The 18,691-nt window shown below is 37.6% G+C and overlaps 1 protein-coding gene across 1 annotated transcript in view; it reads left to right on the forward strand.

Moving 5' to 3' along the window:
* Sim1 (SIM bHLH transcription factor 1) overlaps positions 1-17,473 on the forward strand; it is a 79,989-nt gene extending 62,516 nt beyond the window's left edge. The window contains exons 11-12 of the mRNA XM_028860263.2: positions 9,283-9,682; positions 11,787-17,473. Of these exons, the coding sequence (XP_028716096.1) occupies positions 9,283-9,682; positions 11,787-12,517 (1,131 nt within the window). The 3' untranslated portion in view covers positions 12,518-17,473. The remainder of the gene's footprint in view (positions 1-9,282; positions 9,683-11,786) is intronic.
* Positions 17,474-18,691: the final 1,218 nt, after the last annotated feature.

Below are 18,691 nucleotides of genomic sequence, written 5' to 3' on the forward strand. Positions count from 1 at the left end.
TTACCATAGTCTCTTTTTCCTTGTTCTCCCTCTCTGATTTTGACCCAGCTGGTATCTCCCACTCCCCTAAACTCTTTTTCCCTCGATCCTTGCCCTTTATTACCCCTCCCCCTCACGTCCAGTTTGCTCATGTAGATCTTATCCATTTCTCTGTCACTGGGGGATCCCTGTGTCTTTCTTAGGGTCCTGTTTTCTAGGTAGCCTCCCTGGAGTTGTGAGTAGCAGTCTAGTCATCCTTTGTTTTACATCTAGTATCCTCCTATGAGTGAGTACATACCATGTTTGTCTTTCTGAGTCTGGGTTACCTCACTCAGGATGATTTTTTCTAGATCCATCCATTTGTCTGCAAACCTCATGATGTCATTGTTTTTCTCTGCTGAGGAGGAGAGTTCCCCTTGCTCCACATGCTCTCCAGCATAAGCTGTCTTCAGTGTTTTTTATCTTAGCCATTCTGATGGGTGTGAGGTGGTATCTCAGAGTCATTTTGATTTGCATTTCACCGATGATTAAGGATGTAGAATAATTCCTTAAATGTCTTTCAGCCATTTGTGCTTCCTCTGTTGAGGATTCTCTGTTTAGCTCTACAGCCCATTTCTTAATTGGACTGTTGGGCATTTTGATGTCTAATTTCTTGAGTTCTTTATATATTCTTGACATCAGCCCTCTGTCAGTTGTGGGGTTGGTGAAGATCTTTTCCCATTCTGTAGGTTGTCGCTTTGTCTTGTTTGACCATGTCCTTTGCCCTACAAAAGCTTCTCAGTTTCAAGAGGTCCTGATTGATTGATTTATGTCTTTCAGTGTCTGTGCTACTGGTGTTATATTTAGGAAGTAATCTTCTATGCTAATGCCTTCAAGACTACTTCCTACTTTCTCTTCTATCTGGTTCAGAGTAACTGGATTTATGTTGAGGTCTTTGATCCACTTCAACTTAAGTTTTGTGCATGGTGACAGGCATGGATATATTTGGAGCCTTCTACATGTTGACATCTAGGTATGCCAGCACCATTTGTTGAAGATGCTTTTTTTTTTCATTGTACAGTTTTGGCTTTTTTTTTGTCAAAAATTATATGTTCATAGGTGTCCGGATTAATGTCAGGGTCTTCAATTCAATTCCATTGGTCCACATGTCGGTTTTTATGCCAGTACCAAGCTGTTTTTATTACTGTAGCTCTATAGTAGAGCTTGAGGTTAGGGATTGTAATGTCTCCAGAGGTTGTTTTATTGTACAGGATTCTTTTGGCTATCCTGGGTTTTTTGTTTTTCCATATGAAGTTGAGTATTGTTCTTACCAGGTCTGTGAAGAATTGTGTTGGTATTTTGATGGGGATTGCATTAATCTGTAGATAACACTGTCATATTATTTTACATTATGGTTATTGAATGCCCTGTGGCATATTTATTTACATTTTACTGATTTATGTTATTGCTACTGTAATCAAAATTTAATTTTGATACAAATATAAGTTCATATGAAATTGAAGCATGTAACTGATAAAATTGTAAATTTATGTATGATTTTAGTAGAATTATCACACATATTTATAATTGTGGTGATGATATATTGTATATCCTAATAAACTTGCCTGAGGATCACATGACAGAGCCAGCCACTAGATTAGACATAGAGGTCAGGCAGTGGTGGCACACACCTTTAATCCTATTACTCAGTAGGCAGAGATCTGTCTGGATCTCTGTGAGTTTAAGGCCACACTGGGCTACAAGAGATTGATCCAGTATAGGAGAGAAACAGAGCCAGGCAGTGGTGGCACACACCTTTAATCCCAGTACTTGAAATCTCATGCCTTTGCTTGGGAAGCTCACACACCTTTAATCCCAGGAAGTAATATGGCAGGGCAGAGAAAGGTATATAAGGTATGAGGAAACAGAAACTCACTCTCTTTAGGCTGAGGATTTCGTAGAAGTAAGAATTAGTGGCTGGCTTTTCTGCTTCCTTGATCTTTCAACTTTCACCCTGATATCTGGCTATGGGTTTCTTATTAAAAGACCATCTAAGATCTGAACAACATATAATGATACACTCTCACTAAATTGCAGTACATTATCATAACCATGATATTGCATTGTTATTGTCAAGGCAGAGAAAATTTTACTCCACAAGGATCTTAGAAGTTTCCATTTAATAGTCATAGCAATTTTTCTTCTGTACCTGGTTTTGTTCTTGAACCCTAACAAGCACCTATAGATTTCTATATCTATTTTTAATCATGTCATCAATAATGTTATATTGCTGTATTTATTGCCTCAGACCTATAACCTCAGGAGTTCAGGAAGCTGAAACAGGAGAATTGTAAGGTCAGGACCTACCTAGTCTAGAAAGTGAGCTCAAGACCAAACCAGGCAACATGATGAGAACTTGTCTTTTTTTAAAAAAAGAGCAATAGAAGGGCTGGAGATATAGCTCCTGGCATGTAAACAACCCTGGGTTCAATCTCCAGTTCTGAGAAAACAAAATAATACCAAATAATGGTATATAGTTGGAATTATACAATCTTCTCTGTCCTAAGCATAACTCTTTGGAAATCTATGTTGTTGTATGTATTAATACTTCATTATCTTTTATTGCTGAATAATGTTTCATGGTAGAGATACACTACATTTTACTTAGCTATCTATAGTCTGAAGGATCACTACTTTGTTTCTAGTTTTTGACTATTAAATTAGGGCTAGATTATTGATACAGCTCAATCACAAAATGATTGTCTAGCATTCTGAAAAAAAATAAAGAAAGAGAAACAAAGCTGGTATAGAAACTCCAAAAGAAAAACCAAACCATCATATAAATAGACAAAGGATTTTAATAATAGTTCTTCAAAAAAGAGATACAGTGACCTATACTTTCATGGAAATTTTCAAGATCACTGATCTTACAGAAATGTTAATGAAAACCTCAATAAAATACTGCCTCACACATTCATTACAATGGCTACAATCAACACATGAGTGTGCATGTGTACATGTATATACACATACATATGCACACACGCACACAGAGGAGGTAGCAAGTGTTGAGTGTACAGAGATGTTATTACTTTGGGGTTTGTGGTGTTGGCAGGAATGCATAATTTCTGTGGTTGCTTTGGAAATTTAGTATGACAATTTCTTGAAAAATGAGAAGTAGAATTTTCATATAGTCCGGTAGTTCCACTTTTGTCCTACCCCCAACTGAAGTGAGGTCTATATAGGAGTTATTGGGCCCTAATCGGAGATCTCTGTATACATATGTTTATTATAACAGCTTATAAAAAAATGGGAACGGGCCAAGCCCTCAGTACAGGAATGGATTGGTAAAACATATCATATAAGCAAACAATCAACCATTACACAGCTTAAAATGTGATGTATTCTACATTATGGATAAACCTGAGGGCATAAAGTCAAATAAGCCAGTTAGAAAAAGACATGTTTGAGATACCTATAACTGTCGAGCTCATGAAGGTAGAAAGTAGAATGTCAGTTGCCAAGGGCTGGTGGGAAGAAGGAAGGCTGATTTATCACTTGGTGGCTAAGGAGGCCAGCTTTCCAGCATGACCAGTCCAGGGATGGTGCTACCGACACAGCATTGTGAAAATTCACCTAAAGTATTCACTTAAAATTTGGTAACATGGTAAGTTCTATTCATTTAAAAATAATTTTAAATAGAAGAGAATGATGAGAGAGAGCTTGGAAATTGGGTGTGGACTGTAGATGTTCGTGTGCAGGCTTTCATATGAATATAGTTTTCACATTGTGGGGGAGGGGAAGGCCCAGACTGCATATGGTAATTGTACATTTAGGTTTTTATAAAGCTTTAAAAACTGTTTTTTCAGAGTGGCTATCTCCTTTAACATTCCCATTAGCATGGCATGTTTGACCTTGTTTCCTTTCATCTTTACCAGCATATGGTGTTATGTTATTGCAATTTTAGCCAACTTGATGGACATACTATGATAAATCACTGTGGTTTTAACTCACATCTGCCTAGTCACTAATGTTGTTGAACATAGTTTCATATGATTGTTTTCCATCTGAATATCCTATCTAGTAATTATCTTCTTTAAATGAATTAAATATAGGGATAGATGTAGAAAGTATGTTTCAACAGTAGAGAGGACACCAAATTAACTTTTGTATATGTAAAATAATACAATTGAAAGAAACATCAGAGAAAACCTCATGTAATGCAATGTATCATTTTACAGAAGAGGCTAGAGAAGAAGAAGTCATTTGGCCAAGGTTACCCTGGAAGTTACAGTAGGAATGAGTGAGGAAATAAGTCTGTCTTCTCTACCAAATGCCTCTTCCATTAAGTGAGGCGACTCTGATTTAGCCTTTGGTAGAATACTGCTATCAGGTCCTTTTTCTTGTTAAAAGAAATTAAATCATCTGCCCAAGACCTTGTAAATGTAAGGAGATAGAAATGGAAAAGCAGAACTGAGGCAGACCAGAAGCTTTCTTCTACAGCACTCTCTGTACCCAGAACTCACTGCAGTCATTCTCTACATCCTTTTCTGTCTTTCCCCAAATATTTGACTTGAAATATTTCAAATCACCAATGCAAGTGGTCAGCAACAAATTCATACACATACAAATAGCATTACATGAAACCAGCAGGTTAATTAAAGAAAAATAGTCCAGATCAAGGTGGAGGTGGGAAGGGAAAATGATGTAATTGTAGTAATCTAAAAAAATAAAAATAGTTCAAAAAGTTAAAAAATATTTCATATCAAACAACGAGGTTTTAGTATTCACAACAATGTTTATATCCAGTACAATTCATTTTAAGAAGTAAGTGTGGTTAGGGATGGTAGTGCAAGCCATTAATCCTAGCACTAGGGAGGTAGAGGCAAATGGATCTATATGAATTCAAGACCAGCCTGATTTATACAGTAACTTCTAGGACAATTCAGGCTATACAGTGAGACTCTATCTCACAAAACAAAACAAAACAAAACAAAAAAAAACAAAGCAAAGCAAAGCAAAACAAAACAGCACATACACACATAAAAGCTAACCTAAACCAGAAAAAAGAAGAGGAGTAACTATGGATCAGAGCTTTATTTTTGTGTGCTGGTATAAGTTCACACATTTTCCTTAAAAAGCAAACATTTATATCTAGACTCCATCTGTAGTGTCAAAACTGTTTAAGTTCATAGTCTGAGTGATCAGCCACCCTCCTCTGCCTGATTCAATGTCTCAGGGTAGTGTCTTTATTGTTTTGGTTTCCAGGCTATTGACAAGAGGCTTCCTTCAGATTCTTTTCCAGTGCTATTGAAATATGTACCTCATGTATGCCCAGGTTGCCTCCTGTTGGATTCTCTTCATGAGCAATTCATAGACTATTCTCTGCTGTGATATTACTTTCCAATATACACTCAGGGAAAGCCTCTTCCACTCAACAGGGCTCAGAAATCTTGACTGGAGCACTTCAAAAATAGTTCTAGTTTATACTTTTTTAAAAACAAGTGATGCATGGACAACTCCCTGCTTGGAACAGTACAGATAGCTGAGCTTCTCTGAGGCAAGCATTGCTGAAGAAAACACAAATTCAGTTCCCCACTCAGCTAGACCAGGATGTGTTAAACTTGCTTTGCTGAAAGAGAACTTGCTGTCTTGTGGAAAGAGGCTGGCATGACTAGGAGAAAAGGCTTGTGGCAGGTGGCAGTTGTGATGTAGGAATTAGAACTGGGGGTACTTTGGTGTCTTCCATCTACAGTCCTGCAAGGAGATTAAGTTGGACTTTTTTTCTGTTGTTGTTAATGGAAAATGTGGATAGCTCTTATGTGTATTTGGAAAATAATTGAAATAATAATTTAAGAATGGTCATGGGAAGAATTTTGAACCTGGAATTTGCATTTAGGTTTGTCCTGAGTGTGACATCTATTAACATAGTTTTTGGTTGCTTGATAAGAACCTGGGTGCCTCATCTCTCTTCCCAAGCACCATGGGTAGAGTTGCCTACTTGTATTCAAGTGGGAAGAGTCAAGCTCAGGGTAGGCCTGGTAGAAGGTCGAGTCTTTGCTTTGTTCTGTGAAAGGCCCAGCACATGTGATTTGTTCAACCAACTAGTGACAAAGGTAGTAGAGCCCAGATTCCCTACCCCGTCATGTAGTAGGTAGGCTAAGAGAGAAAACGTGTCGTGGACTTGCTTTCAACATTGGTTTGTGTTTTCTCTTATCTCTTTCTATTCTCCTTTTGTTTGTGTATGGTGTGTGTGTGTGTGTGTGTGTGTGTGTGTGTGTGTGTGTGTATGTGTGTGTGTGTGTGTGTGTGCATGTGTGTGTGGTTAGGTGTATGTGCAGATATACATGTAGGTTAAGGGGACAGTCTTGGCTGTTGGGTCACACATTGCACCTACCATGTTTGAGACAGAGTTGTGTTTGCTTCTGTGTGTTGAGATATCAGATACATACGGCTGCATGTCTAGTTACATGAGTTCTGGAGAATCCTAGCTCAGGTCCTCATCCTTGTATGACAAGCACTTTATCTACTGAGCCATCTCCCTAGCTCTCTCCTTTCTTTTCTTTTCCTTTTATTTTATTTTACAATACCATTCAGTTCTACATATTAGCCATAGATTCCCTTGTTCTCCCCCTCCTGCCTCCTCCCCTTTCCCCCAACCTATCCCCCATTCCCACTTTCTCCAGGGTAAAGCCTCCCCTGAGGACTGAGATCAACCTGGTAGACTCAGTCCAGGCAGGTCCAGTCCCCTCCTCCCAGACTGAGCCAAGCGTTCCTGCATAAGTCCCAGGTTTCAAACAGCCAACTCATGCAATGAGCCCAGGACCTGGTACCACTGCCTAGATGCCTCCCAAACAGATCAAGCCAATCAACTGTCTCACCTAGTCAGAGGGCCTGATCCAGTTGGGGGCCCCTCAGCCTTTGGTTCATAGTTCATGTGTTTCCATTCATTTGGCTATTTGTCCCTGTGCTTTATCCAACCTTGGCTTCAACAATTCTCGCTCATATAAACCCTCCTCTTTCTCACTAATTAGACTCCCAGAGCTCCACCTGGGGTCTAGCCGTGGATCTCTGCATCCAGATCCGTCAGTCGTTGGATGGGGTTTCTGGCACAACTATTAGGGTGTTTGGCCATCCCATCACCAGAGTATGTCAGTTCCGGCTGTCTCTCGACCATTGCCAGCAGTCTACTGTGGGGGTATCTTTGTGGATTTCTGTGGGCCTCTCTAGCACTTTGTTTCTTCCTTTTCTCATGTGGTCTTCATTTACCATGGTCTCCTATTCCTTGTTCTCCCTTTCTGTTCTTGATCCAGCTGGGATCTCCCGCTCCCACAGGCTCTCTTTCCCTCGACCCTCGCCCTTCATTACTCCCACTCATGCCCAAGTTGTTCATGTAGATCTCAGCCATTTCTCCGTCATTGGCCGATCCTCGTGTCTTTCTTGGGGTCCTGTTTTCCAGGTAGCCTCCCTGGTGATGTGAGTAGCAGTCCAGTCATAGACACCTGATCCTTGAGGGGAATGGTTTAATAAAGACATCCCATTTTGGATTGAGTGCTCCAAAGTCTCTTACTCTCTACACATTGTCCAGTTCTGTGTCTCTGTGTTAGTTCCCATCTACTGAAAGAAGCTTCTTTGATGATGGCTGAGTGTGACATTGATCTATGGATATAGCAGAATGTCATCAGGAATCACTTTCTTATTGTGTTTCTTGTTATGGTTGCAAAATCATAGTTCTTGGTTTTCCCTTTGACCTGGGCCTATGCAGTCTCAAGTTCTTAACTACCCCATCAGTGTCAGGTCTGGGTTCCAGCTCATAGAATGGGCCTTAAATTCAATCAAAGAGTGGTTGGTTACTCCTACAACTTTTGTAACACTTTTGTACTACTATTGTACCAGCCTATCTTGTATGCAGGTCACTGTTGTATGTTCCAGGAGTTGTGGCTGATGTGGGTAGATGATTAACTTTCTCTTCTGGTGGTATTCAGAGTACCTTCTTGTACCAATTTTAGTGGCTTAGGGGGACTCTGATACTGAGCACATTCCTTGGGAGGTTGTGAAACATTTTATATTATTTATTTTTTACATTCAAATTTTTATTGTTGCACGCATGTTTTTGTGCACTTATGTGTATAGGTGTAATACGCATGTGTGAATGTGGATGTGCATTAGCTACACTGTATGTGTACCACCATGAACATGTGGAGGTTAGAAGGATAACACGTGGGAGTTGTCTTTCTTTTTCTGCTATGAAATTTGGGGACTGAATTCAGTTCTAGGCAGCAAATGATTTTACTCACTGAGTCATCCTGCTGGCTCGAGTTTTACATTTTGTTTCAATATCCAATGATATAGTTTGGAGAAGATGAGCAGCAGAATTCCAACAAAGATAGATGACCTGTGTTCCTCCCATGTGATCCTGTGTGTAACTGAACTTCAGAAGCCTATCTATGAACAAGGTTTACATGGGAGCAAGACTTTGAAAGTTACATTTGAGTTAGGAAAGCATTTGGTAGCTATTCTGTTATATACTCACAATGTATATGGCACAACTTTCACAGAGTTAATGGTTTAGCAAAATTGTTCAGGGTGGAGAGAGGGCTCATTGGTCAAGAGCTGATATTACTCTTGCTGACTGAAGTTTCATCTCCAATACCCATGTTAGATGGCTAACAACCACCTGTAATTCCAGTTGCAGGGGATTCAAAGCCTCTGGCCTATGTGGGCACTCACACTCACATCCATATACTCACACATCCCCCCATACACAATAAAAAATAAATAATTAAACAAATAGAATTTAACAAAATGATTAAAGCTCAGGACCTTGGTACCTTAAGCTGTAGTTTTTAATCTTATTAAAAAAAACATGAAAAGCAAACTGATATAAGATAAGAAAATTTCTTGGACTCTTATTTAGGGAAGTTCATTTGGGTGGTGGTTAAGAATTTGGCTTTGAGTCTTGGTTTTGTTATTCAGTCCTCCCTTGTGGTCTTGGCCAATTATTTTACTCTGTGCCTTGCCATCCTTATCGACATCACTGAGGACATTGATATTACATTGAAGGGTTATTAGAACTAGCTGGGGTAATTCACTCCATTTAGTGCCTAGGACTTCGATGTTTGCTATTATTTTTTATCTCTTTCAACAGCCAGGAGTATTTTCTGTATGGGTATTAGCTAATTAAATTGTTCAAAGTTAATGGGTACCTTAGTGATACAGTGAGTCTTTGACTGCCTCAGGCCTACGTGACCTTCAATAATTGCAGGATAAAGGTTTAAAAAAATGTAATCTATTTATTATTGATATTGTCCCCTTTGGTTTCAGTATTCGGGATTCCACACTGAAAGATCGGAGTCTGACCATGACAGCCAGTGGGGTGGAAGTCCCCTGACTGATACTGCCTCCCCACAGCTCCTGGACGCAGAGAGGCCTGTTTCTCAGCACGAAGTGTCATGTGCTTACAGGCAGTTCCCAGATCGCAGCTCTCTCTGCTATGGCTTTGCCCTGGACCACTCCAGGCTGGTGGATGACAGGCACTTCCACACTCAAGCCTGTGAGGGGGGCCGCTGCGAGGCAGGCAGGTACTTCTTAGGAGCACCACCAACTGGGAGAGATCCCTGGTGGGGCTCTCGAGCAGCCTTGCCGCTTACCAAGGTTTCCCCGGAGAGCAGAGAAACCTATGAGAACAGCATGCCGCACATCACCTCTGTCCACAGAATCCATGGTAAGAGCTTGAGGGGTACCAGGTCCCCAGCAGGAGGCTGTGCACTGGAGAGACTGACCCCAGTGATTTTCTGCCTTTGATTTACAGAAACCCACACCAGTGGCATTTTAAGAACTAAGTCCATGCAGCTTAAGTGTATTTATTTTGGTAGTGTTAGCATATTTATGACAGATGAGAAAAAAATTTCTCATTTTAAAAACCATAAAGAATAGAAATTAAACATCAACAGTTTATAAATCTGTTGAATTTGCAGCTGTATTTAGAGTTTTCAGTGTCTTCTCCTAGGTATCCTCTCAGCAGCTGTCTATCAGCAAGGGCATTGTTGCTGTGTTGGACAGGGCAGTCTTTGCTTAGTGGACTATGGCTTTGTGCAGACGTGTATAGCTTCTCTGGGAATCAAGTCCCAGTACTGCCTCCCATCACCATGACAAGCAAAATACTACCTTTAAAAAGGTGGAGAGGGCAGTGGTGGTGCACGCCTTTAATTCTAGCACTGGGGAGGCAGAGGCAGGCAGATCTCTGTGAGTTTGAGGCCAGCCTGGTCTATGGAGCAAGTTCCAGGACAGCCAGGGCTGTTACACAGAAAAATCCTGTCTCGAAAAAACAAAACAAAACAAAACAAAACAAAAAAAAAAAGGAGAAACCATCTGGATTTTCACCTTGGGATAGTTACACAGCTTTACCAGCCCAGAGAAATGGACTAGTGTTAAAACTTTGATAATGGGTAATACTTTCTTCAAACTAAATTATTCTGTATATTACAAAGTAAATTAGTTTAGTAATTACTTCTTAAAAAATGAGTTAGGAGTCTATCCTGATCATTCTAAGTATAGCTCTAGGCATGTCTTTGATAATTTCCCTATTTTATTAAAAGTCAGTGACATTATAAAGGCCCTGTTAATTTTCTCCCTGCTCTTAGCGTGAGAAATGTGCTAGATCATGTCCTCATCACGATGTCCCCTGGCAGACACTTCCATGAGCAATTTTAACTTCTTTCCATTGTTGCATTTTATTTTTCTGCTTTTCTTTTGAGTAAACAACCTGTTAAGAAACAAGGAACATTTTGGTAGTCTGGTAATGGTAATTTTTTGCTAGATAAAGGTGAGAAGCAAACCTATATGGCTTAACCTATATGGCTGGAAGAAAATGTTAGAAATAAAACAAGAAAAGAGGAAAGGAGCAACGGTCTGTGTGATATAGGACTCTTCTGCAAAATTAAGCAGTTTCCATGGTTCCTATGTCTCTGCTTTCTTTTAGTTTTACACTTTGTATTTTTTCAGACCGAGAATAATTCAGTTTCTGAAATATATTTTGAATACATTACTCTTCGGTGTTAGATCTGCCACCTTGGTTAAGAACAAGTTGTTATTAAAAATGTCAATATTTATTTATTCAAGACTTTGTTTCAATAATAATAGGAGTTCTGTTTTAGAAATAACCAAAGTTTCCATTGTTACATCCGAAGCTAATATGTTTACCCTACTGTTGGTAACAAAGTATTTATACTTTTAGTTATGACAACATATCTCTATAGCTATATCATCTATCCATCCACACACCCATATACAAGCATTTGTACCAACTCCCAATTTTTTAAAAAAGCTAACATTAGAGCTTTAGTGTAATCTCATTTAAAATAAACCAAGAATTATTAAAAATTTTCAATGACTTTTTAAAAAATATAATAGTTCAGCTTGTACAATTGTCTTCTTTAAATGCAACTGAAAACATTCTAATAATAAAAACAAATTGTATTCACCTTCCTCATATTATTTGTAGATGTGTATGTCCAATAACATACATGCATAGGGAAATATGAATGTACTTTGCTGTTTTACTAATTGACATTCACAACTCATGAATGAAGTTTATCTTCTAAGAAGCATTTTATAAATGTTATCTGCAATTGAAACCCATTGATTACATATGAATCCAACATATATCTGAATTCTTGTACAAATGTCAATATTCTGTCATATAGGCCTGTTTTTATTTCCAATATTGCATTAAAATGAAAGATGTAAGTTTTTTTTTTCTAGGAAAGAAATGCACTTGTGTGTGTGTGAACTTTGACATTATCTACTTTTTAATTTTTATGATGTAGGTCGAGGTCACTGGGATGAAGATAGCGTGGTCAGCTCTCCAGACCCTGGGTCAGCCAGTGAATCAGGTGACCGATACCGCACCGAACAGTATCAAAACAGCCCACATGAACCTAGCAAAATTGAAACTCTCATAAGAGCCACGCAGCAGATGATTAAAGAGGAGGAGAATAGATTACAGCTAAGGAAAGCTCCTCCAGACCAACTGGTGTCCATTAATGGAGCTGGGAAAAAACACTCCATCTGTTTTGCAAACTATCAACAGGCCCCACCAGCAGGGGAAGTCTGCCACAGCTCTGCTCTTGCCAGCACTTCACCATGTGACCATGTCCAGCAGAGAGAGGGAAAGATGCTCAGCCCTCATGACAATGACTATGACAACAGCCCCACTGCACTGTCTCGGATAAGTAGTCCCAGTTCTGATCGCATTACAAAGTCCAGTTTGATCTTGGCTAAAGACTACCTACATTCAGATATGTCTCCTCATCAGACAACAGGAGAGCATCCTGCCATTTCTCCAAACTGCTTTGGCTCCCACCGGCAGTATTTTGATAAGCATGCCTATACATTAACTGGATATGCCCTGGAGCATTTATATGACAGTGAAACTATTAGAAACTATTCCTTGGGCTGCAATGGCTCACACTTTGATGTAACTTCCCACCTGAGGATGCAACCAGACCCAGCACAAGGACACAAGGGAACATCTGTTATAATAACCAATGGAAGCTGATGTTTTTCTAAGATATTTTGTTTTTTCAAGGGTCTCTGAAACACATTTATAGTTTAATACCCCATTAGCAGCATTTACTATACCACGGATTGTTAGAAAGTCTAAATTAAAGTTTCTGGCTATTTGACATGAGTTCCTGTGGTGGGGGTGGGGGGATACAAAACAAAAACAGTACCAACATTCAGGGTTATACACAGATAATTGAGCTAAAATGAATATAGAAATTGCCCACATATTATAGCAGAACCATAATAGATATATTTGAATTGAGAAATACTAATACAAATTAAGCATATATGCTACTTGGAAGGGCTGATGAATGAAAACATTGTGTCGTGACAATCTAATAGAATTCATACACATAGACCTTATGCTACTTACAAACTGCTATGTATACTTCACATGCATAAATACACAAAATGGGTACTTTTCCTTACCTGTCACATAAAGCTTCTTAAGGAAACACCAGTTCTCAAAATAACTAAAGAAGAGAAGGGTATGTCTTGTAAACTTGTTTCTTCTTCTTCATGGTTTTAAACTACTCCACCCATTTGGTTCATTAGAGAAATGGTGCTAGTTACAGTACACAAGTGTGTTTTCACCTGGTATCCATTACAAGCAATCAGGAAGCAGTAATTTTCCACCTTATTTTTGAGTTAGACATGGACCAGGATTGGATTGACACAACAGTAAGGATCTTTCTAAGCCACAGCATTGAAATGTTGGGAGACATGTAAAAAACATAGCCTACTCAATTGTAAGTGGTTTAGTGAAGGAAAGGGCAAAGCAGTGTAGAATGATACTAAATCTCAAATAACTTTTGAGACTGAAACAGGTAAACAACATTTTGGGGGCTAGTGTACAAAAACACTTAAATAAGAAATTTAAACCAGTTTACCCAGACAAAATGCTGATAAGTGCAAAAGTAACTAAGGAAGCTCTGTAAAGTACTACAAGACAACAGGATAAGTGTTTAAAAACTTTTGAAAACACAGATATGACAGTGTGTCATATGTGAAAAGCCTCTTGAGAGAGAGTCTAAGATAAAAGCTTAGGCAGATAGACAAGTGCTTCCAAAGGTGCATGGGAAATTCACATGAAAAATGTTGACTTTCTTTGCTGTTTGTAGACACTGAAAACAACATACTTGCTCCTATGTCCATGTAAATAGTTCAGTAAACTAGATGCTAAGATCTCTGGGTTTCCATTATGCTCTTTCCTGTCACTTAATTTTGGGATCATAGATACATCACTCACAGTCCCTGCATCCCAGTTTTCTGGTCTGAAAGGCAGCTCTTGTCTATGGTTCTGTGATTCATTGGTGCAATGGAAGTAAACTTGTAAACAGTTAAAACTCTGCTATGAGTTTTTAAGACTGGTAGTTCTGGATTTTCCATACATTCAGAGGTCTAGATACTTTGTTACTTAGGCAATGTGTGGTCTCTTTCAGGCAGGAGGAGTTATAGTCAATTCTCTCTTAGATACAGCCAAATGTAGATGGCAGAAATTTATGAAGTGGAAGAAAAAAAAGTAAGATTTACTTAATGCACTATTCTCTACTATTCAAAGAAAAATGACATGTTTGGTTAGAAAAGTTACATGCATAATATTTTTTCGGGATTCCCATGCCTGTTACTTTTGCCATATTTAAGGGGGAGAATGTACTGGAAGGACTTGATGAGTATGAAAACATTACATGGTATTGGACACTCAGGGATTCATACTGTATTTTCATCACTCAACACAGTCATTTGGTGACAGTCTGTATGACAGGAAACTTAGAGTTGAATATTGGGTTGTTTGTACATGAGGCTACAAAAAATTAACTACTGCAGTATAACAGAATAATATTATCAATGAAAATGAAGACAGGTGCAAGTCAGTGAGAAAATAGCGTATGTACTTAAATATACTTTCAAAAATGCTGAAAGGACAATGAAAACTAAAATTTGAACTCCATAAGAGAAATATTCAGTAATTTTGAGAAAATTATTTCTGAGAAACACACAGGACAGATGATTTGGATAAAATTTCAACATGAGAAATGTTTTCAGAGTGGTGATGGTTTTGCAGAATTCTGTAGACAAGACACAAATATTTGATAAATATGTATTTTGGGCAGAAAATTTATACAAGTAAGTTCTATTGGTGGGTATCAGAGGTACCTTCTGTAACAAATAGAAAGAAGAACCTAGGAATTTGAACTAACACTAAAGAGAAGATTGTCACTAAAGGAATTCCAGTGGAGTTTTTGATGTGGAGGATAACATACAAAAATAAATTGTGGACTCCACAGACAAAGCCTCATAAGGAAGAGCAATGCTCCCCAGAATGCCAGAACAAATATTTTTCAAAAAAAGACAGAATCTTCTAAATTATATTTTGGTTAACAAACTTGGTAGATTGACCCATTTAAAATACATTAGCCATTTATTTAATTAAACAAATGTCAATTTTGCAGTGGCAATTTTATAATATTGCATATAATGCCTCATAGACTCACAATATATATATCTTACATTGTTTTGCAGAATGGCATGATTATTTAAATGACTCAAAATTATTTGACCTTTTACAACTAGGTGACTTCTTACTGTTCATATAGATACATAAAATGTATTTGTAATTTACATTATTTTGTTCTCTCCAGGAACATATTTGCTCATAAAGAATTATTATCTGTCTTAAAAATATGGGATGTAAAATAAACACATTCCCAGTAACAAGCAATTAAAATTAAACTTAAATTAGTTTTATTTTTAATCCTTGATTTTTCCCATCTTTGCTAAAAAATTGAAAGCCTGAGAAGCTTGTTCCCTTCTATCACTTTGGGAATTCATAAAAATGTTACATCCATTTATATCACTACAACATGCACAATTCATCAGTTTCTAAAAAGCCAAATTTATCTGGAAATAGTAAGACTATCTCTGATGCCCATTTACTTTTTTTACCAAGATAAAATTTAAAACTGTGTATGACCAATGAAATATCTATTTCCCCAATCTTCCTTGTGAAAATTCTGTTAAAATTATTATTGAGAACATAAGGTTGATATATTCTTTTTGGATGTATTTTTAAGGTCAGAGACAATGTAGATCAGACATTTATGTATGCTCTGGCTCCACAAATCTTTTGACATCACATGCAAAATCTAATGTGACAGCATTTCTAAATTGTACTTGCCTGTATAAGACACTATGTCAAAACTGATAGGACATTCAAAACCAGACAGGATGTAATAAACAATTTCTTCAGTGTTCATACAGAAAACTACTTATTATTTTCTGATTCTAGTTTATAGGGCTGGAGTATTCCCAGCAAATACTATTCTTAACGTCTGCACCCTGCTGCCACATGCTGCCTTTGGGCAGAGAATCCCACTTAAAATAAGCTTGAATGATATCTCCTTAAAAGGATAATATGTTCCATTTCCATTTCTTTTTTATGTGGACTTTAATTCTAATATGAGATTATTTGGAAAGTATGAATAGATATTTTTAAATAAAATGAAAGCCCCCCACAAGATCTAGATCACATGATAATATAGCTGGAAACACTCTGAATACAGACTTGCTGTTTCATAACTCTGTCTTTTGCTCAGTATCTCTCTGTCTGTTTCTCTCTCTCTCAGAACCAGTTAATCACTAAGCTATTTATATGATGTATTAGTGCTAGCAGTAATTGAGAGTGACAGAGTGAAAGCTGAAGACTTGACTGGGAATCACTTATCTTGCCTGGAATAGCTTACACTGTGGTACAGTCCTTCTTGTTTAAAAAAAAAAATCGAATGTCTGGCTTTGGCTTCTTAGTTCACTCAAATGATAGATGTAGACACATATCCAATTTTCTGAATGACTTAACAAAGAACGTAAGTCCTCCAAATTAGTAACTGAGCATTCATGTAAATGTCAGGTTTTTGTGAGTAAGGATTTCACTGTAGGTAAAAATCTGTTGGCTAGCTCTTACTGTGAAAATATATGGTGGATAAGACATTCTACATTTTAATTGAGTGACAGAACAGCTGTGGATACATGCAAGTGTATCATAAATAGGAAATGTTCTTGGGGGAAAGTTTTGAGTAGTGTTTATTTCTTGTGCACAAAGGTTGTACGGGTAGTGCTTACATTCAAAAGGTAAGATGACACTCAATTCCATATAGACATTTGTTCAGCGTTCCTTCTCTAAGACTGTGCACTGTGCAGAAAATACCACACACACACACACACACACACACACACACACACACACACACACAATGACTTTTATATTACTTTGAGAATTTATAAATGTGCTATCTCCAATGTGAATGTATGATGATTCATACAAGAAATTCTAATTCATAATTTTAAGCTAATCATTGTAGTTTTATTTACTGGGATTTGCTGTGTAAACTTTGCCTTCATAAACAAGGAAAGAGGTATGATAATCTTAGACACACCAGATCATATTAAATTTCTACCCAATAATTAAGATGTGTTTATATTTCAAAAGAAATGAAATTGGCATGCACAAATTTTTCCAATAATTGTAACTTCTTTTCAAAGGAATAGATTTCAAAAAAAAGAAAAGAAACAAGAGGCACTTCAAGAAAGATAAAATATTTTATGCTTGTTTTTTGACTGACATGCTATAAAAAGGATTATATTTGTGAGAGAAGATACTGGTTCAAAATACCCTCTTGCAATGTATAGTTTTTAGTGACATTGTAGTATAAACTTGTAATTTGAACTTTTACTTTGGAATGTAAAGTAGAAAATAATAGCTATGTCAATGATATCTTGCAAAGTGTTTCCATTTATAATTATTTATATTGTAAATAGCTTTCTGAAGTAAAATTGAAGTTAATGTCCATAAAATGTATTTATTATGTGAGGAATTTTTGGTTTAAAATATAGTTACCAACATGCAGTTTGAGTCTGAATCATTCATTCAAAGAAGAATGTTTACCGGACAAAGCACATTTGTCAGCCAGGCTGGCGCTCTACAGACAGCCATTTTAGCTCTTGATTGAGTTATGTTGCTCAACTCTCTACAAACACATCATGCACAGAGACCCAAGAGCAGAAGTTTGTGCACATGCAGAAATTACTCCACAAGGGCTCTGTTTTGTTAGACCCCATGTTAGACCTCATGTGCTTTGAAGAAGATACAAATTCTTTAAATAATCATAAAATGGAATATTTCCCGCCCTATCCTAGGGTCTAGATTGGAACTACCATCTAGCTTTTGTCATTGTTACCAAGGAAGGTTTTCACAGCAAGGCAAGCTCTTGTGTATTTTAAGTAAACATCTCCCCCCTACCCTTTGCCCCCTCTCCAGAGGAAGAGGAAGAGATGACTCTATATTTTCATTCCAAATAAAACTCTCTTTAAAAAGAGCCATCATGTGTCAGTCATAAACCAAACTCAGATCATTATAAAAGAATTAGAGATTACTTCCTACCAGAGAGGTAGTTTCCTGTGCTCCCCATTTTAGAATTGAAGGACTGAGATTCAGAATCCTTAAGTTGTTCAGTCACAAAGAGAGGGTAGAGATGAAATTTGAACCTCCCACATTTGGTTTAGAACATTACCTTGATTTGTTTTGCTTTCCTTATATAATAATAATCATAATACTACAGACAGGGAATGAAAGTGTTGTCTAAATGGTACTTGCATAAAACAAATCAGTCCAGCAGCCCCCCTGGCATTTTCTTTATGCTGGAGTTGCTGTTCTCCAGTTTCACTGATGCAAGAATACTAGCTTTAAGAGAACCAGGCTAACCCCGTGGTCCCCTTGAACACAATTCTACCTTTCTGCTCTGATATCTGGAGTTCAATATGCCTGTAGTTGAGTTGTTCACACAGGTTTCCTATGATATTTAATTTTAAAGAAATCGTCATACTGGGTGGAGCTTTGTGTGTGCTCAGCAAGCACTGTGCCACGGAACCGTATTTCCTGTCCCTGGTATTTGCCTGTGTTCTTAGAAATAATTTCAATTAACAAAATATAATTAATTTAGGTAGTAATTAGGAATATACATTTTCAGATTATGAACTCAAGCATAACCTTTCATGATAGTCACTAAAGATTCTGCTTTGTTTCATGGAAAGCTTTCATTTTTCTTGAGATGAGAATCCAACAAAAGAGAAATGGCTCAGTGGTTAAACTGCTTCTCTGTATAGCTTGGCA

The sequence above is a fragment of the Peromyscus leucopus genome, chromosome 8a (assembly GCF_004664715.2).
Source record: "Peromyscus leucopus breed LL Stock chromosome 8a, UCI_PerLeu_2.1, whole genome shotgun sequence".
NCBI classification, from domain to species: Eukaryota; Metazoa; Chordata; class Mammalia; order Rodentia; family Cricetidae; genus Peromyscus; species Peromyscus leucopus.